Source organism: Rosa rugosa, chromosome 7 (assembly GCF_958449725.1).
Source record: "Rosa rugosa chromosome 7, drRosRugo1.1, whole genome shotgun sequence".
NCBI lineage: Eukaryota > Viridiplantae > Streptophyta > Magnoliopsida > Rosales > Rosaceae > Rosa > Rosa rugosa.
In genome coordinates, this window is record NC_084826.1 from 22,511,855 (window position 1) to 22,533,315 (window position 21,461).

A 21,461-nucleotide genomic window follows, 5' to 3' on the forward strand; every position below is an offset into this window, starting at 1 on the left:
GCCAACATCATTAGAGCAAGTTCACCCGTAGTCAAGAAATGTCAAGGTCGAAAAGTCAAGAATTCGACCAGTCAAGTAACTGTTCACTGCCACTGGACATGGGTTTCCACCCGTTTTTTTTCTTGACCTGTCAATACTGTTCATGTATCACTGTTCATCAATTTTTAACTGTTCATTTTCATTGTTTATATATTGATTGTTTTAACTGTTTTTTTTTATATTTTAAATTTAAAAAATATTTGATGTAAATAGATGATAATAATGGATATTTATGGATAATTAATGTCATAATTATGCAATTTACTAAGAGGTATGTGCTTTAATAAGATGAATTTTCAAATACAACTTTTATTTCATAAAATTTATGCTTACATAAATGAAAAACTAGGAATAAGTACAATACAATTACACAACATGCATAATCACCTAATTATTCAAATTATGATCCTCATCCTCTCTAGGAATCCAATTTGTGTTTGAAGGTTCATCATTAGGGTTAGGGTTGGTGGAATCACCCGTAGAGAAAGGTGAAAATTGTGGTTGTGTAGGATATCCCCCAGGGTAAGGTGGTTGCGGATAGTATCCACCGGGGTAAGGGGGTTGTGGGAATCCACCGATGAAGGGAGGTGGTGGGAATCCACCGGTGAAGGGAGGTGGTGGGAATCCATCGGGGCAAGGTGGTTGTGGGTATGCACCGAGGTAAGGTGGTTGTGGGTATGCACCGGGGTAAGGAGGTTGTGGGTATGAACCACCAAAATTTGGTTGTGGGAATGCACCACCAAAATTGGGTTGCGGATAGTATCCACCCATAGAAGGTGGCGTCTGCTCGCCAAGATCTTCTTTCTCCGCTATCTTCTTTTGCTTTCTTGACCAATAACGCTTTTTATTTGGTGTCATTTGACTTGTATCAATCTCCATAATACGTTCTTCCCTCTCTTTATTTCGCTCTTCCCTCTCTTGTAATAGGAGTTGCTCTTTTCGCATTTCGATTTGCAAGAGGATACATGCTCGTTGATTTTCCTCTTGGAGACTTCGAGCGAATTCCTCATCGAGTTTTTTCTTGCCCATGGTTGCCTCTATTTGGTTGTTCGCTATACTCTCGAGTGTGCTTGACAAATGACTTTGATCTTTCGCTGCCTTCTTTCCTTTCCGAATTGCTTCTTTCGCAGCCTTCCTTCCTTGAGGCCTCACATTAGGATCTGCAGTTTCACATGCAATTACCTCATCTACATCTATGTCCAAGTTGATGGAGGAATTTTCAGCAATTGGTTGTGTGTGCGTATGTTGACTTCCTACATTTGATGTTCCTCCGGATGTATGGCTATTGATGTCTTTAAATTGTGCAAAGCCCTCCACAACAGCGTAACTATCAAAACTCTGAAACAGGTGTCTTTTGGTCCTCCCTTTTTTCTTCATCCCGTTATGCCACAATTTCTGTGCTTCATCTTGCTACGTAATTAAAAAAATTAATAAAAAATGCAATTAGTGTTTGGACCCAAAATGAACATTTTGGCCTGACAAGGCACGTCTTGGAGAAATTGAGCCAATGTCAGTGGCTCAAGCTATATATTGTCGACAAGCTCGAAATATATATTTAGAGGCTAAATAAAGCCTACTATGGAAGTATGACAAGTCAACTTTAGCACATTTTCCTACTTCGGCTAGGAGAAACCGAGCTAAACAAGGAAGGAGGGGCGGCAGACTGACCAAATGAACTTGAAATGAGCTGAAACTCTGCAGATCCATTCTAGACAGCCCAAGGATAATTTCTTATGAAGAGTGCCAGAGATGTTTTTGAGTGGAAGGCCTTCAAACAATCAGTCCAATATTTTGCAGAAGCAAAACTGGAAAACTGGACCTGTAAAAGGTCCAGCAGCGTTTTCGGCCCAACCACTATACCAAAAATTCTGAAATTTTGCCAGAGTGATCTACACTCATAATGGAACATTTTTTATGAAGAGGTGATAGTGAAATTCGGAATTCTTGTTGGAGAAATAATTGAAGGAATAAAGGGGCAGAAACTGACCTAAAACCAGCTCAATATTCACATGTTCATGTTTCCTACCCACATGAAGAAAGCTAGATGCTTTTCTTCTTTTCCTTGGATATATTTTTCAAGACAATCTCTTTAATAGATCATCATCACTTCCATGTTGTTGCACCTTCATGCCTTGCTTTCATTTCATCATTTCTCTATCTTTTCCATATTTTACAAATCACTTTCATATTCCACTTTCATTATTTTTCTTCCACTCATCATTTCACTCTTCTTTTTCTTCCCTATATAAACACCTTCTCTTCTCATTCTAAAAGACACATTCACAACACAACAACAACATCTCTAAGATGATCTAAGTTCTCTCTAGAGCAAACCTCTCTAAGAGCAACTCCTCTCCTTCTCTTTCTCTTAGCGGTGATCACACTTCTAGTCCTAGTCTTCTCAGAAGCCGACTTTCAGTGCCACCAAACCCTCTGTCAACGTGCTTCGGTCCTAGTCTCCTCGGGAGCCGACAGTAGTGCCGCGACCACAACGGTTACAGAACCAGCCAAGCAAGGGTAACGCCCTAGCAACCCAGCCAAGCTAAAGTGACGCTTTAGCAAGATCTCAATACTTCCCGGTGATTTCGCTCTGCTCAATCTGCAATATTGAGTATCGACTTGTGAACAAGAAGAAACTTCAGCAAAGTCCTCACCACGAGGCACAAAGAATCCCACGACGAGGTTGGTGCTCTCCTCGTCTACAATCGCTTGAAAGAAGTCAGGTCAAGGGACATCCCCGACGACCGCACCCGAACGGTGCTGGCACGCCCTCGCAAGAAAAGAGACTGTTGACCAGCTGCAGCGAAATTGGAGCCAAACATTTTGGCACGCCCAGTGGGACTACATCAGAGTCTTTTTGTGTTCACCATCATTGGGATGCCAGAGGAAAATCTTTACCAAAAGAAATTCCTGAAGTCATGGCGACGATAGAAGGCTATGTGCCCATTCCCATTCCGGAGAATGCGAGCATAGAGGAGCGACTTGCTATCTTTCAACAGAACACTGCTTCGTATTATGCGAATTTGAAAAAGGTCCTGGCGGCGCAGCAGAAGAGGATGGATGAACTTTTCCAATCAGCCCAACAAGAGCCGTGGCAGACTTGGGAGCAGTTGGCCGACGTGACCCAACCAGCCCAAGAAAACCACCAGCAGCCGATGAATGTCGTTGTGACCCAGCACAAACAGACCTAATCGAAGTTCGCGACCTTGCGCAAAGAAGGTTCCAGCTTGGCTACTCAAGTCAGTTCGCATCAAGGCGAATTGGAACTTCAAGAACCTGCTCGCGAAGAGGTCGTTTCTGAGACTAACTTGCCTATAGGTGGCAATCAACCTAAGGGTCTCACTGGTGAGTCACAGCCTTACACAGAGGTTGTGCATGGAAAAGGTCATCAACAAGATTGTTCTTCTGACAATACAATTGTCTCTGAACAAATATCTGATTTCTCCACTGATCAAGCCAAATATGTGGCTACTGATCAGATGCATGGGGGGCAAGATATGACCCATGATCATCCCTTTGATCAAGAGAAGTTGGCGTTAGTTGGCGACAAAGCCGATCTTGGAACATCTTCATCTTCAAAAGTGCAATTGAAGATCATGTTTCGTCAACCAACAAAGATACTTGGGGGGCAAGATTACCCCTCTCACGAGCCAAATTCCTCCAAATTCTTCAACGAGAAGTGTCTTTGTTCTTTTCCTACAAGCTCTCACAGGAGGGATTTTTACCCTACAAATTTTGATACATCGGAGCTTGGAATGAAGAATAGATGGCCTCCCCCGTGGCCTTCTAGAGGTTAGCCAAATATAGTGCTGCTAACTTCTTTCTTTGTTTTTAAATTTCCTGCCAATTTTCAGTTTTCATTTTTATTTTCGTCATTTGTGAATCATAACGGAATAGGTGAAGTCTCTTTTGTTAATATTGGCCTAAACTCCTTATTGGTGCCTAGTTCAGGTCCCTTAAGGTTAAGGGCGGCTTTTATTAACACTTGTTGAACTGTCTTCACACTTATGACCTTTCTCATCTTAGTAAGTATAGCCTATGTGAAATGGTGTCTAGAAAGGGGACAACGTTCATGACAGGTTCTTGAATCCAGAAGTGCGTGCAAATGGGCCTAAACCACTATGTGGGAGTAGCTCATGCCAAAATGGATTCTGCCTCTCTTGTTCGCCCTCCCCCACCTGGCCATTTCAGTAAGGTTGCCCAAAGGATTTGAAAGAAATTTGTGTCTAGACGACTATACTTGGGCCGCATGTCTAAACCTTGATTCACAATGTCTTATTAAAATTAAAAAAAGAGTTTCAAATTTGTGCGTCGCGGAGGATGCAAAAAATTGTGTTCTTGCCTAATAGTGGCTGGAACTTGCTAATATACTTAAGAGGCCATTGGTATTGGTCTGGGCACATATACAAGAGGCATTTAATATGCCTAGTATGGTATTAGCAGTGGAGGAGGTCAAATCAATATTTTTGCCAATAATTGTGGCGAAAGCTGGGTTGCGAATTGTTGGCAGCGAAGTGGTTTTAATTACATGGCCTCGCAAAGGATGGTTCGCGAAGGAAGACTGGCGATTAATATATGTATGCTCACTATGTATAATTAAGAGGGAGAGAGGCTACTGTTCAAGTAATTTTAGTCAAGCCAATACAAGTGGCTTTGGAGCAACGACATTATAAGAGGAGTGCTGATTCAAGACCTCTTCAGTCAAGACGAAGACTTTTGACTTCGAGGTCTGGGGGGCAATGTTTGGACCCAAAATGAACATTTTGGCCTGACAAGGCACGTCTTGGAGAAATTGAGCCAATGTCAGTGGCTCAAGCTATATATTGTCGACAAGCTCGAAATATATATTTAGAGGCTAAATAAAGCCTACTATGGAAGTATGACAAGTCAACTTTAGCACATTTTCCTACTTCGGCTAGGAGAAACCGAGCTAAACAAGGAAGGAGGGGCGGCAGACTGACCAAATGAACTTGAAATGAGCTGAAACTCTGCAGATCCATTCTAGACAGCCCAAGGATAATTTCTTATGAAGAGTGCCAGAGATGTTTTTGAGTGGAAGGCCTTCAAACAATCAGTCCAATATTTTGCAGAAGCAAAACTGGAAAACTGGACCTGTAAAAGGTCCAGCAGCGTTTTCGGCCCAACCACTATACCAAAAATTCTGAAATTTTGCCAGAGTGATCTACACTCATAATGGAACATTTTTTATGAAGAGGTGATAGTGAAATTCGGAATGCTTGTTGGAGAAATAATTGAAGGAATAAAGGGGCAGAAACTGACCTAAAACCAGCTCAATATTCACATGTTCATGTTTCCTACCCACATGAAGAAAGCTAGATGCTTTTCTTCTTTTCCTTGGATATATTTTTCAAGACAATCTCTTTAATAGATCATCATCACTTCCATGTTGTTGCACCTTCATGCCTTGCTTTCATTTCATCATTTCTCTATCTTTTCCATATTTTACAAATCACTTTCATATTCCACTTTCATTATTTTTCTTCCACTCATCATTTCACTCTTCTTTTTCTTCCCTATATAAACACCTTCTCTTCTCATTCTAAAAGACACATTCACAACACAACAACAACATCTCTAAGATGATCTAAGTTCTCTCTAGAGCAAACCTCTCTAAGAGCAACTCCTCTCCTTCTCTTTCTCTTAGCGGTGATCACACTTCTAGTCCTAGTCTTCTCAGAAGCCGACTTTCAGTGCCACCAAACCCTCTGTCAACGTGCTTCGGTCCTAGTCTCCTCGGGAGCCGACAGTAGTGCCGCGACCACAACGGTTACAGAACCAGCCAAGCAAGGGTAACGCCCTAGCAACCCAGCCAAGCTAAAGTGACGCTTTAGCAAGATCTCAATACTTCCCGGTGATTTCGCTCTGCTCAATCTGCAATATTGAGTATCGACTTGTGAACAAGAAGAAACTTCAGCAAAGTCCTCACCACGAGGCACAAAGAATCCCACGACGAGGTTGGTGCTCTCCTCGTCTACAATCGCTTGAAAGAAGTCAGGTCAAGGGACATCCCCGACGACCGCACCCGAACGGTGCTGGCACGCCCTCGCAAGAAAAGAGACTGTTGACCAGCTGCAGCGAAATTGGAGCCAAACATTTTGGCACGCCCAGTGGGACTACATCAGAGTCTTTTTGTGTTCACCATCATTGGGATGCCAGAGGAAAATCTTTACCAAAAGAAATTCCTGAAGTCATGGCGACGATAGAAGGCTATGTGCCCATTCCCATTCCGGAGAATGCGAGCATAGAGGAGCGACTTGCTATCTTTCAACAGAACACTGCTTCGTATTATGCGAATTTGAAAAAGGTCCTGGCGGCGCAGCAGAAGAGGATGGATGAACTTTTCCAATCAGCCCAACAAGAGCCGTGGCAGACTTGGGAGCAGTTGGCCGACGTGACCCAACCAGCCCAAGAAAACCACCAGCAGCCGATGAATGTCGTTGTGACCCAGCACAAACAGACCTAATCGAAGTTCGCGACCTTGCGCAAAGAAGGTTCCAGCTTGGCTACTCAAGTCAGTTCGCATCAAGGCGAATTGGAACTTCAAGAACCTGCTCGCGAAGAGGTCGTTTCTGAGACTAACTTGCCTATAGGTGGCAATCAACCTAAGGGTCTCACTGGTGAGTCACAGCCTTACACAGAGGTTGTGCATGGAAAAGGTCATCAACAAGATTGTTCTTCTGACAATACAATTGTCTCTGAACAAATATCTGATTTCTCCACTGATCAAGCCAAATATGTGGCTACTGATCAGATGCATGGGGGGCAAGATATGACCCATGATCATCCCTTTGATCAAGAGAAGTTGGCGTTAGTTGGCGACAAAGCCGATCTTGGAACATCTTCATCTTCAAAAGTGCAATTGAAGATCATGTTTCGTCAACCAACAAAGATACTTGGGGGGCAAGATTACCCCTCTCACGAGCCAAATTCCTCCAAATTCTTCAACGAGAAGTGTCTTTGTTCTTTTCCTACAAGCTCTCACAGGAGGGATTTTTACCCTACAAATTTTGATACATCGGAGCTTGGAATGAAGAATAGATGGCCTCCCCCGTGGCCTTCTAGAGGTTAGCCAAATATAGTGCTGCTAACTTCTTTCTTTGTTTTTAAATTTCCTGCCAATTTTCAGTTTTCATTTTTATTTTCGTCATTTGTGAATCATAACGGAATAGGTGAAGTCTCTTTTGTTAATATTGGCCTAAACTCCTTATTGGTGCCTAGTTCAGGTCCCTTAAGGTTAAGGGCGGCTTTTATTAACACTTGTTGAACTGTCTTCACACTTATGACCTTTCTCATCTTAGTAAGTATAGCCTATGTGAAATGGTGTCTAGAAAGGGGACAACGTTCATGACAGGTTCTTGAATCCAGAAGTGCGTGCAAATGGGCCTAAACCACTATGTGGGAGTAGCTCATGCCAAAATGGATTCTGCCTCTCTTGTTCGCCCTCCCCCACCTGGCCATTTCAGTAAGGTTGCCCAAAGGATTTGAAAGAAATTTGTGTCTAGACGACTATACTTGGGCCGCATGTCTAAACCTTGATTCACAATGTCTTATTAAAATTAAAAAAAGAGTTTCAAATTTGTGCGTCGCGGAGGATGCAAAAAATTGTGTTCTTGCCTAATAGTGGCTGGAACTTGCTAATATACTTAAGAGGCCATTGGTATTGGTCTGGGCACATATACAAGAGGCATTTAATATGCCTAGTATGGTATTAGCAGTGGAGGAGGTCAAATCAATATTTTTGCCAATAATTGTGGCGAAAGCTGGGTTGCGAATTGTTGGCAGCGAAGTGGTTTTAATTACATGGCCTCGCAAAGGATGGTTCGCGAAGGAAGACTGGCGATTAATATATGTATGCTCACTATGTATAATTAAGAGGGAGAGAGGCTACTGTTCAAGTAATTTTAGTCAAGCCAATACAAGTGGCTTTGGAGCAACGACATTATAAGAGGAGTGCTGATTCAAGACCTCTTCAGTCAAGACGAAGACTTTTGACTTCGAGGTCTGGGGGGCAATGTTTGGACCCAAAATGAACATTTTGGCCTGACAAGGCACGTCTTGGAGAAATTGAGCCAATGTCAGTGGCTCAAGCTATATATTGTCGACAAGCTCGAAATATATATTTAGAGGCTAAATAAAGCCTACTATGGAAGTATGACAAGTCAACTTTAGCACATTTTCCTACTTCGGCTAGGAGAAACCGAGCTAAACAAGGAAGGAGGGGCGGCAGACTGACCAAATGAACTTGAAATGAGCTGAAACTCTGCAGATCCATTCTAGACAGCCCAAGGATAATTTCTTATGAAGAGTGCCAGAGATGTTTTTGAGTGGAATGCCTTCAAACAATCAGTCCAATCTTTTGCAGAAGCAAAACTGGAAAACTGGACCTGTAAAAGGTCCAGCAGCGTTTTCGGCCCAACCACTATACCAAAAATTCTGAAATTTTGGCAGAGTGATCTACACTCATAATGGAACATTTTTTATGAAGAGGTCATAGTGAAATTCGGAATGCTTGTTGGAGAAATAATTGAAGGAATAAAGGGGCAGAAACTGACCTAAAACCAGCTCAATATTCACATGTTCATGTTTCCTACCCACATGAAGAAAGCTAGATGCTTTTCTTCTTTTTCTTGGATATATTTTTCAAGACAATCTCTTTAATAGATCATCATCACTTCCATGTTGTTGCACCTTCATGCCTTGCTTTCATTTCATCATTTCTCTATCTTTTCCATATTTTACAAATCACTTTCATATTCCACTTTCATTATTTTTCTTCCACTCATCATTTCACTCTTCTTTTTCTTCCCTATATAAACACCTTCTCTTCTCATTCTAAAAGACACATTCACAACACAACAACAACATCTCTAAGATGATCTAAGTTCTCTCTAGAGCAAACCTCTCTAAGAGCAACTCCTCTCCTTCTCTTTCTCTTAGCGGTGATCACACTTCTAGTCCTAGTCTTCTCAGAAGCCGACTTTCAGTGCCACCAAACCCTCTGTCAACGTGCTTCGGTCCTAGTCTCCTCGGGAGCCGACAGTAGTGCCGCGACCACAACGGTTACAGAACCAGCCAAGCAAGGGTAACGCCCTAGCAACCCAGCCAAGCTAAAGTGACGCTTTAGCAAGATCTCAATACTTCCCGGTGATTTCGCTCTGCTCAATCTGCAATATTGAGTATCGACTTGTGAACAAGAAGAAACTTCAGCAAAGTCCTCACCACGAGGCACAAAGAATCCCACGACGAGGTTGGTGCTCTCCTCGTCTACAATCGCTTGAAAGAAGTCAGGTCAAGGGACATCCCCGACGACCGCACCCGAACGGTGCTGGCACGCCCTCGCAAGAAAAGAGACTGTTGACCAGCTGCAGCGAAATTGGAGCCAAACATTTTGGCACGCCCAGTGGGACTACATCAGAGTCTTTTTGTGTTCACCATCATTGGGATGCCAGAGGAAAATCTTTACCAAAAGAAATTCCTGAAGTCATGGCGACGATAGAAGGCTATGTGCCCATTCCCATTCCGGAGAATGCGAGCATAGAGGAGCGACTTGCTATCTTTCAACAGAACACTGCTTCGTATTATGCGAATTTGAAAAAGGTCCTGGCGGCGCAGCAGAAGAGGATGGATGAACTTTTCCAATCAGCCCAACAAGAGCCGTGGCAGACTTGGGAGCAGTTGGCCGACGTGACCCAACCAGCCCAAGAAAACCACCAGCAGCCGATGAATGTCGTTGTGACCCAGCACAAACAGACCTAATCGAAGTTCGCGACCTTGCGCAAAGAAGGTTCCAGCTTGGCTACTCAAGTCAGTTCGCATCAAGGCGAATTGGAACTTCAAGAACCTGCTCGCGAAGAGGTCGTTTCTGAGACTAACTTGCCTATAGGTGGCAATCAACCTAAGGGTCTCACTGGTGAGTCACAGCCTTACACAGAGGTTGTGCATGGAAAAGGTCATCAACAAGATTGTTCTTCTGACAATACAATTGTCTCTGAACAAATATCTGATTTCTCCACTGATCAAGCCAAATATGTGGCTACTGATCAGATGCATGGGGGGCAAGATATGACCCATGATCATCCCTTTGATCAAGAGAAGTTGGCGTTAGTTGGCGACAAAGCCGATCTTGGAACATCTTCATCTTCAAAAGTGCAATTGAAGATCATGTTTCGTCAACCAACAAAGATACTTGGGGGGCAAGATTACCCCTCTCACGAGCCAAATTCCTCCAAATTCTTCAACGAGAAGTGTCTTTGTTCTTTTCCTACAAGCTCTCACAGGAGGGATTTTTACCCTACAAATTTTGATACATCGGAGCTTGGAATGAAGAATAGATGGCCTCCCCCGTGGCCTTCTAGAGGTTAGCCAAATATAGTGCTGCTAACTTCTTTCTTTGTTTTTAAATTTCCTGCCAATTTTCAGTTTTCATTTTTATTTTCGTCATTTGTGAATCATAACGGAATAGGTGAAGTCTCTTTTGTTAATATTGGCCTAAACTCCTTATTGGTGCCTAGTTCAGGTCCCTTAAGGTTAAGGGCGGCTTTTATTAACACTTGTTGAACTGTCTTCACACTTATGACCTTTCTCATCTTAGTAAGTATAGCCTATGTGAAATGGTGTCTAGAAAGGGGACAACGTTCATGACAGGTTCTTGAATCCAGAAGTGCGTGCAAATGGGCCTAAACCACTATGTGGGAGTAGCTCATGCCAAAATGGATTCTGCCTCTCTTGTTCGCCCTCCCCCACCTGGCCATTTCAGTAAGGTTGCCCAAAGGATTTGAAAGAAATTTGTGTCTAGACGACTATACTTGGGCCGCATGTCTAAACCTTGATTCACAATGTCTTATTAAAATTAAAAAAAGAGTTTCAAATTTGTGCGTCGCGGAGGATGCAAAAAATTGTGTTCTTGCCTAATAGTGGCTGGAACTTGCTAATATACTTAAGAGGCCATTGGTATTGGTCTGGGCACATATACAAGAGGCATTTAATATGCCTAGTATGGTATTAGCAGTGGAGGAGGTCAAATCAATATTTTTGCCAATAATTGTGGCGAAAGCTGGGTTGCGAATTGTTGGCAGCGAAGTGGTTTTAATTACATGGCCTCGCAAAGGATGGTTCGCGAAGGAAGACTGGCGATTAATATATGTATGCTCACTATGTATAATTAAGAGGGAGAGAGGCTACTGTTCAAGTAATTTTAGTCAAGCCAATACAAGTGGCTTTGGAGCAACGACATTATAAGAGGAGTGCTGATTCAAGACCTCTTCAGTCAAGACGAAGACTTTTGACTTCGAGGTCTGGGGGGCAATGTTTGGACCCAAAATGAACATTTTGGCCTGACAAGGCACGTCTTGGAGAAATTGAGCCAATGTCAGTGGCTCAAGCTATATATTGTCGACAAGCTCGAAATATATATTTAGAGGCTAAATAAAGCCTACTATGGAAGTATGACAAGTCAACTTTAGCACATTTTCCTACTTCGGCTAGGAGAAACCGAGCTAAACAAGGAAGGAGGGGCGGCAGACTGACCAAATGAACTTGAAATGAGCTGAAACTCTGCAGATCCATTCTAGACAGCCCAAGGATAATTTCTTATGAAGAGTGCCAGAGATGTTTTTGAGTGGAATGCCTTCAAACAATCAGTCCAATCTTTTGCAGAAGCAAAACTGGAAAACTGGACCTGTAAAAGGTCCAGCAGCGTTTTCGGCCCAACCACTATACCAAAAATTCTGAAATTTTGCCAGAGTGATCTACACTCATAATGGAACATTTTTTATGAAGAGGTCATAGTGAAATTCGGAATGCTTGTTGGAGAAATAATTGAAGGAATAAAGGGGCAGAAACTGACCTAAAACCAGCTCAATATTCACATGTTCATGTTTCCTACCCACATGAAGAAAGCTAGATGCTTTTCTTCTTTTTCTTGGATATATTTTTCAAGACAATCTCTTTAATAGATCATCATCACTTCCATGTTGTTGCACCTTCATGCCTTGCTTTCATTTCATCATTTCTCTATCTTTTCCATATTTTACAAATCACTTTCATATTCCACTTTCATTATTTTTCTTCCACTCATCATTTCACTCTTCTTTTTCTTCCCTATATAAACACCTTCTCTTCTCATTCTAAAAGACACATTCACAACACAACAACAACATCTCTAAGATGATCTAAGTTCTCTCTAGAGCAAACCTCTCTAAGAGCAACTCCTCTCCTTCTCTTTCTCTTAGCGGTGATCACACTTCTAGTCCTAGTCTTCTCAGAAGCCGACTTTCAGTGCCACCAAACCCTCTGTCAACGTGCTTCGGTCCTAGTCTCCTCGGGAGCCGACAGTAGTGCCGCGACCACAACGGTTACAGAACCAGCCAAGCAAGGGTAACGCCCTAGCAACCCAGCCAAGCTAAAGTGACGCTTTAGCAAGATCTCAATACTTCCCGGTGATTTCGCTCTGCTCAATCTGCAATATTGAGTATCGACTTGTGAACAAGAAGAAACTTCAGCAAAGTCCTCACCACGAGGCACAAAGAATCCCACGACGAGGTTGGTGCTCTCCTCGTCTACAATCGCTTGAAAGAAGTCTGGTCAAGGGACACCCCCGACGACCGCACCCGAACGGTGCTGGCACGCCCGCGCAAGAAAAGAGACTGTTGACCAGCTGCAGCAAAATTGGAGCCAAACAATTAGTACAAATATAAAGGCTATTATGAAGGGTCATCTAGTATAAAGGTCATAATTTTAATAAGAAAGTATCTCACCGTTTTACAATAAAAATCAATAAGTGCAAATATAAACATCGTTGTACTGGAGCTGCTAACGAATGATTGTAAACCATTGGGTTAACTCCCCTGTTGAATGAATTATTCATTTGCTCAAAAAAAAAAAAAAATAAACATCGTTGTAATTACATCATTATTTATCAAATAATTATTTTAATTATAAAGAAAAACAATTACTACAATTAAAACGATATTATAATTACTACATTATTTATCAAGACATATTTTACTATAATGTATCAACAAATTAAATGATTTATCAAAAAATATAAAGGTCATAATTTTAATAAGAATGTATCTCACCGTTTTACAATAAAAATTAATAAGTACAAATATAAACATCGTTGTAATTACATCATTATTTATCAACTAATTATCTTAATTTTAACGAAAAGCAATTACTGCAATTAAAACGATATTATAATTACTACATTATTTATCATGTAATATTTTACTATAATGTATCAACAAATTAAATGATTTATCAACAAATACATACCTCATCAACCGCATTCGAACCGCTCTTGTATCAATTTTTCGCTTGCCTTAATGCACAATGCCACTCAAAGAGTTCAACCTTCAAAATTTTCCACCTTCCCTGCAAAGATTGGGTTGATCGGCTCTTGGGCCAATTTACGTCAAAGTGTCGCTTCACGCGCAACCACAAGTCGTTTTTTTTTTTTTCTGATTTGTGCCCACAGCCGGACATTGGCTTACAGCGTTCCAAGACTTGCACAATTGAACATCTTCCTCATCCGTCCATCTCCTTTTCTCTTCGGTATTATCATCTTCACTTTGATCTCCCATGTGTCCGGCCACTGGACGTGTGTTTCCCCTTTGTTCGGTCATATTGGATAATGAAAAATTTGGATGATGAGAGCTATATGAAGAGGAGGAAGGTGTAACTATGAAATCTAATTTTTTGGGTGTGAGATGTTAGAAAAAATTGTAGGTATTTATAGAGAAATTTTTACAATTTTTTACATTTTTTTTGTTACCGTTTCTAACCATTAAAACCCAATAAATATATATTTCAAGGCAACCGTCGGATCCTCAAATGAAATTGAAACCAACGGCCCAGATTAAAGGACCGTTGGATTCAAAAATCTGTTCAGCCAACGGCTCCTGTGCACGTGTCTCGACCGCGACCCATTCTATGTCTCTACGCGACAAAAAAGTGTCCTTCACGTGCTGCGGCGCTTTCTGTTTGGTCCGTGTGTTTAACGCTCTCGCCCATAGCGTGTCTCTCTGGGCGTCAGTGACTGACGTCACCCATGTGTGGAGCTCGGGCCGAGCTGGCAATGAAGATGACTGGGTCAGGAAATTAGTCACGGGCTTGCCCGTTTTTTTGCCCTTGGTCATGCAAAGCCAAGACTTGGCTGGTCAAGGTTGGGCCGCTGGAAGCAAAAAAATCACTTAGCCCGGTCACCACATCATCAATGCCCAGTCAAACCGAGATCGCTGGACTTGCTCTTATAGGCTACAGAATTTTTTGACATTGCTCTCATCAAGTAGTACTGAAAATTTTCTTTCGAAAAACAATTTTCTACCATACATGTATGTAATTATTCATTTATTTGTGCTATTATTAAGAAACCAACTTTTACCAAAAATTGGCCTTGTTTTTGTATATATTTTTCACTCTCAGTTTGTCGATCATCCTGAAGTGTGTAAGATTACATTTTAATTTTAGAATAATATTGTACTAAATAGAAGCCCAGATGACAAAAAATATGAGTGACTGAGTGAGAATTAGACTACCCCTTGGTTTTTTGTATAGCTGTTATGCCCTATCAATGTATTTTCTCATGTAATACTTTTTGGTTGAGCTGAACACTGTACTGCTTAACATGTTTCCCAATATCCTGTCTCCTGTATCTGTTGGCTTTGTAATACTCTTCTTGAAATATAAGTTTGGATTGAAGCTACTCAAGATAGACGTATTATGGTGCTCAAACACACTCTTCTGGTTTAGCTACAGAATTGAGGGCTCTACAAAACTAGGGTCAAACTTGTTCACTTCTTGTTGGATCATAGTGTAAGGTCGGTGTTAAGCTCATTAGTTCTACTGAGACATGTTGGCCGGCAGATGGTAATTAATGTTGTTGAAGATGTATGAATTTAAGCATTTTAGATCAAACTTAAGCTCAAGAAGTCTCTTTTAAACCACAGGCGTGTAACGAAGGTAACTCGTGCATTTGCTTTGTTGCTTTGTCTTGAGGAGTGCGCCGTCGATGGCTTTATGCAATGATCTATTAGGTTGATCCTGCAAGGCTGATGGCTAGCTTGATGCATTGAATTCGAGATGAACTTCAGTTTTTCATAATCTTTAATTTTTGCTAATTACGAAGTTCGGTTTTTTCAGAATGGTTTTAACTTACTTTTCTAGAGGTAAGCTGGTGAAGCGAAATTGTATTGTGAAGTTCATTTTTAAGAGTTTTAAGAACAGGATCCGACTCCTCTAAAGTGAGACGTCTGTGAATTTACTTCAATTTCATAAAATCTGAACTCTCTATCTAATCTAATATAAGGGTCATGAAAATCGACACATCACTCTTTCATGAATTTTTTTATTTTTAGTCTAAACCACGGTTAACTCTGCTGTTCATTATCCTTAACTTCAGCAGGAAAATAAAATAAAAAATAGAGTTATATCCCTTCACGTACTGTCTTTCTTCTATGCGTAGTCTCAACTCCAAAATTCACTTCTTGCTGCATGCGTTGATGTTTCTCTGTGTTTCCATGAAAACTTGCCCATGATTACAAGATGGCATAGATACTATCAGGTTCTCATTAATTACATGGCTAATGAAAGTCACATAGGGGATGATCATATGTATCTGGTTGCAATTCCAGATGGGCTAGAAACCCGGGGAGGATAAGAATTTGATACGTTGGTTACCTAAAGTACTGCAAGAATTCATGTCCAAAAGTTGGAGGAGCTCATTGAGAAAATCAACCAAGGGGAAGGAGGAAAAATCAGTTGCCTAATTGTTGATGAGAGTTGTGAGTAGGCACTGGAAGTGGCAAGAAAAATGAAGATTGCGATGGTGGTTGCCTTTTGGCCTGCAGCAGTTGCAACTTTGGTGTTGATCGAAATTGTGTATCCCAAAGTTGATTCATGAAGGAATCTTTAACAATGATTGTAAGCTATTCCCTATATGACTAATTATTTTTACCAAACTCGGTTATTAATTTAGGATTGATCAAATTCACTCTTTAAACTACAAAATGAAGAATCATCCTTCCACGTTAAAGGAACTTGACGCAGAGTAGAAATCTCAGATTTTTTTTTTTTTTAAGTTAACAGTAGTTTAGACTAAAAATTAAAAATTGATGACAAAGTGATTTGTCACTTTTCATAATCCTTAGATTAAACAGAGAATCCTGATTTTATGAAATTGAAGTAAATTCACAGAATTCTCACTTTAGAAGAGCCGGAACCTTTTATGCTGAATATCTCAATAAGTTGACACGGTAAAGTGTTTGTGTAGTGTATATACAGTGTTATTCCTATAATGCATATATTGTACAGTGGATATGCCTATATAAAAACTTACTATTGGATACATAATTTAAAGCTCATCCTTGTTGTTCTTGTATAATTTGTTAAAGATTATGCAATTCATGTCTTTAAGCTTATGGAAATTGACGGTCATGCTCATGCATGTTAAGCTAATGTATATAATTGGGTTTCAATTCGTCATGATACAACTTTGATAAAACATGACGTGGTAGGCCCACGCACGAGGGTGATATGAAACAAAATTTAAGTGAAAATGTGTTTAGATGATACATATTTGATACAGCTTTAATATAGGCCAGGTATGATACAACTTAATTTGATACAACATGACGTGATGGCCCGAATCCCCAAGGTGATTTGATGCAAAATTGAGCGAAAATGTGTTTTTATGATGCATGTTTAATACATGTGTGGTACAGCATGACATGACAGATCCGAGTTCCGAGGGTGATTTGGTGTAGTGAAAATGTATTTGTGCAATACATGTTTGATACAACTTTGATACATGTGTGATACAGCATGATTTGGCAAGTCCAGATCTCGAAGGTGAATTGCTGCAAAATTGAATGAAAATGTATTCTGGTGATACAGGTGTGATATAGCTTTGACACATGTGTGATACATCTTTGATATAATATGACATGGAAGCCCGAGTTCTGAGGGTGATTTGGTACAAAATTGAGTGAAATTTTAGTTTTGTAATATAAGTTTGATATAGTTTTGATACATGTGTAATACAGCATGATGTGGTGAACCCGAGTCTCAATGGTGATACGGTACAAAATTTGAGTAAAAATATATGTGATATAAGTTTGATACAGGTTTGATACAACATGACGTGGCAGGCCCGAGTTCCAAGGGTGATTTGGTGCAAAATTGATTGAAAATGTGTTGGTGTGATATATGTTTGATACAACTTTGATACATGTGTTATACAGCTTTGATAGAGCATGACGTGGCATGTTTGGAACCCAAGGGTGATTTGGGACAAACTTGTGTGAAAATGTATTTTGGTGATACAACCTTGATATAGGTGTGATACAACTTTGAAACAACATGATGTCGTGACTCGAGTCCCAAGGGTGATTTTGTGAAAAATTGAGTGAAAATGTGTTTTTGTGATATATGTTTGGTACAGCTTTGATACAAGTGTGATATAACATTGATGGTTTTCCGGGCCCAGGGTGATATGAGACAAAATTTGAGTGAAAATGTGTTTTTGTGATACATGTTTGGTACAATTTTGATACAGTGTGATGTGGTGAGCCCGGGCCCAGATGGTGATTTGGGACAAAATTAGTGAAAGTGTGTTCTGTTGATGTAGTGTGATATGGCGGGCTCGGATTCTGAGGGTGATTTGGGACAAAATTTAGTTAAAATATATTTTGTTGATACATCTGTGATACAATACTATGACGTGACGGACCCTTGTCCTAACTCCTAAGTAAGTAGACATACTTCATAAGGAAGAAGAGTAGTTTAGGTAAGTAAAATTTATATATAAGAAACAAAGGGTGCTTAAGAGGAACGATCTTATTTTAAAGGGACCTCATGCGTAGGAAGTATCCCTAATTAAAATAGTGTTGAAGACTAGTAGAAGAACTTTTATTTTTGTTGTGTTATATCATATAATTGAAATATCTGCGAAATCTCTAATATATGCCTCGATATATTCCTTTTTGGAGTGACAGATATATCATAGAGGGAAAATATCTTATCTTCCACCATTTATGCGAAATTTCTCCAATATTATCAAGTATCCATGATATATAAGATATTTAGGATATATTCTGATAAAATAAAGAAATATCAATAAAATCTGACGAGAGGAAAAAAAAAATTACTTAGCTTTTTATAGAGAAACCTTCATTATGGAATATGGTGGTTATAAGGGGGTGTTAAATTTTAAGAAATCTAGTATGGAAATGGCATAAGGCAACGCAACCTGTTTGGAAAAATGTCTTGAGGTGAAACCTCGTAAGGAATATTTGGATGATGCGAAATTCCCTCAAGGCAAATATGAGTGAGGAGAAATCCCCTCAAGGAGAATCTAAGTGAGGAGAAGTAATTCCCAAAAGGTGGACCTGTGTGAGGAGAAATCCCCTTAAGGCCAACATGGGTGAGGAGTAATCTCCTCAAAGCGAATATGGGTAAGGAGTACTCCCCTCAAGGCGAATCCAGGTGAGAAAAAATCATGTCAAGGCAAATCCGGGTGAGGAGAAATCATGATGGAGCAATTTCAAAGAAAGAAAACAAACCTGATTGAGCGATGTTTCAAAAAGTAACTCACTCACTTCATCTTTCTCAATTATATTGATCATGCCACCTAAGATGAACACCACGGAGTTAGAACAATTGGTTATGGTGCTCAAGAGAATATTGCTTATGGGAGGAGGACTAGAAATGCAACTGATGATCAAAGTACCACATCTGATGTTGTTACAGTTGCCTTAAGTTTTGACTCTATCAGTTTAGGCACAGAGCGCAGTGAGACCTCAAATACCACCTAAAATGAAGTCAACAATCAATTTGGCTATGACACTTATGGATATAATCAATGTGGAGAAGTACATGACCAGTTATCTAATTGGATTCATCCTTATTATCTCTTTATAAGGGAAATAGTCAGCAGCTCTAAAGAAATCTATGAGTCTATGACTATCATGTTCATCATAAGAATTCGTACTATATGGGTCATATGTCTTTGTTTGATTGTTGTACTTCCGTAGACTAGCGTGCGACTTTTAAACCACGTACAGTCTCTTTTTGGATGTAGATGAAGTTGACATTCATATTTATTTATATGTAAATCTAATAATTTGATTCTGGTAAGAAATTTCTTTTTCATAATATTTTCGATATTTCTGATATCTCATTTTTTCAAAGTATTGATAAATATATAAAAAGAAAAATGATTTGTGGTCTTAATGAGGCCTAAGATTTGAGACCTCAATCTTAGGTGTCATGTCATGTCACCTACACAAATTACCTATTTGTCAAATCATGACATGTAATTCTTGAGAAAAAGACCATTTATATATCCTTCCAAAATCTAATGAATCCAAGTTATTTTGCTTTCTTCTAAACAAAAATTATTTTGGTTTTTTTTTTTTTTTCATTACACTCATGCTTAGATTTAAACAACAATTTTTTTTTTCTTCAATCAAGAATAGAAAATATTTCATGTAATTCAGTCAATAGATTTGCACATACACTTGATCAATAGATTTGTATAACACATGTATATGAATTAAACCTTTTTTGGGTTCCTGTAAATTTTAAAAATATAATGTGAAAAATAAATATTCATATGATTATATATAGAGGAGTGAAATTTGCACTCCCCAAATTGTAAACCATACTTTTGATCAAAAAAAAAAAAAAATTGTAAACCATACTCCCTCTATATTTTTTAATATTTTCTTCATCTTTGTGGCAGTGATTTTTCAATATTACCCTTAAAGTTATTTATACTATTTGGTTAACCAATGTTCCTCCCCAGAAAGCAGAAATCCATTTTGGCTGAGACCCGAGATTTGCAGAAGCCCTTGCTCGCCGCATTTATAGAATCTAACTGATGATTCTCTCGATTCTTCCATACATGATCTTGCCCTTATTCCATACTTGAACCAAACACATTTACAGTTAAGAAACCAATAACAGATCAAACCGAAGACTATCAGTTACTGAATTCATTAAAACTCTAATTTTGAAAAAGCTTCTCATCCCTCTTTCTGGAACTCCCTGAATCCTTATTGTTGATATAAAATCTAATGGGTCTAATCTCAAATCCAGTGATGTAATACCCTCTGCGCAATTCAGATTCTTTCTTCTAAAAAGAGCTCAATTTATTGAAATAATACAAATAAACAAAACTAAAGTAGAGATCTACAGAACCCAGGAAAAATTGCAGTACCTTTGATCGAGGCAATGGAGTAACGATTACCCTTAATAGGAGTTGAAGAGACATTAGGTACCAATGCCATCTTGTTCTTCTTGCTTTTCCACTTCTTGTTCTTCAATGCACTCAAGTTAAGATTAAACCCAGCAGTACACATCTTCTTCTTAACACCAGAACCCACTTTCTTGATGCTGCTACTTTGATTGTTGGACTCCAACTCCACTTGATCAAATGTGAGCTTTCTCGGGGTCATGAAATCCATGCTTGGGTGGCACACATGGCCTCTGATCGCCACCTCGGCTTGGCAACTGGTGAGTCCAAAAAAGAATCCATCTCATTTAGAGGTAGAATTAGAGATTAGGAATTGAGATATTATGTTCTCTATGGAGAAGATGCAGATGGGGAGAGAAGTAGAAACATCAATGAAAGAAAGAGGTAGATGAGAGAGTGAGTCAGAATTCTAAGGGTAGAATGGGAAAGACATGGAAGGAAAATTATAAAAGTACAAAATATAGAAGGTAGGATTGTGGTTTACAATTTGAGAAGTGCAAATTTCACTCTCCTTATATATATTCTTTTATTAATTTTTTTCTTCTCTTTATGCAGCGAGGGTTTACCCGTTATATTTGAGTTTATTATTTTTTGTTTGAAATAGCTGGAATTTTTTTTTACCTCTTAATTTAGACATCCGTATTTTTCAAATTCAATTTATTAATGCTATTTTTTTGGATGAAATTAATCAATATTTAGAAAGAAAAGTTAATGTCTATTTCTTGACTATATTGATGCTATTTGGAAAGAAAAATTATAGGAAAGAATCTACTTAAATGAAGAAAAATATTTGTCAAAGAATTTGTAGACATATCTCTTAAATTAATTAATACATAATTAATAGCTGATCTTTTTTTTTTCGTCACCTAATTTAATTTATTAATGTAATTGATTCACCCTCTAACATCTAGAAAGAAATTATATAAAAGTGTAAAGTTGGTGTTGCAATAGTATGATATGCCAAGATTTATTATGCGGAATTGAAAATAAAATTTGTATTTGCTTACATGGCATAACACTTACAATTTGAGGCCACAAATCTTAGGCCTCATTGAGGCCCTATATCATTTGCCCATATAAAAATCGATATTTTAATCTTTAGTTATACGCGGGTGGATGACATTTTTTTGGCAAATAGTAATACGAA

The 21,461-nt window shown here is 39.3% G+C and overlaps 1 protein-coding gene across 3 annotated transcripts; it reads right to left on the reverse strand.

Annotated features, from left to right (window-relative positions):
* Positions 1-16,612: 16,612 nt before the first annotated feature.
* LOC133722278 (uncharacterized) lies at positions 16,613-20,868 on the reverse strand. 3 transcript variants are annotated; one of them, XM_062149130.1, is made up of 3 exons: positions 20,279-20,868; positions 18,621-18,688; positions 16,613-16,916 (listed from the first exon to the last, which is right to left on the reverse strand). In XM_062149130.1, exons 1-3 carry the CDS (start codon positions 20,523-20,525, stop codon positions 16,749-16,751), a joined length of 483 nt encoding a protein of 160 aa, XP_062005114.1. In that variant the 5' UTR covers positions 20,526-20,868; the 3' UTR covers positions 16,613-16,748. The 3 variants fall into 3 exon arrangements, with proteins under 3 accessions (XP_062005114.1, XP_062005115.1, XP_062005116.1); XM_062149131.1 differs by lacking the exons at positions 16,613-16,916; positions 18,621-18,688 and adding an exon at positions 19,761-20,171 and having other exon boundaries at positions 20,279-20,861; XM_062149132.1 differs by lacking the exons at positions 16,613-16,916; positions 18,621-18,688 and adding an exon at positions 19,761-19,985 and having other exon boundaries at positions 20,279-20,852.
* Positions 20,869-21,461: the final 593 nt, after the last annotated feature.

Excerpts from the sequence above, each read along its gene's own strand:
- LOC133722278 (XM_062149130.1), bottom strand. The coding sequence starts at position 20,525 with ATGGATTTCATGACCCCGAGAAAGCTCACATTTGATCAAGTGGAGTTG. Across the intron at positions 18,689-20,278 it reads CTCCATTGCCTCGATCAAAG|GTGGCATGATCAATATAATT; the intron begins GTACTGCAATTT and ends TGTTCATCTTAG. Across the intron at positions 16,917-18,620 it reads TTGAAACATCGCTCAATCAG|CAATTCACCTTCGAGATCTG; the intron begins GTTTGTTTTCTT and ends TCAATTTTGCAG.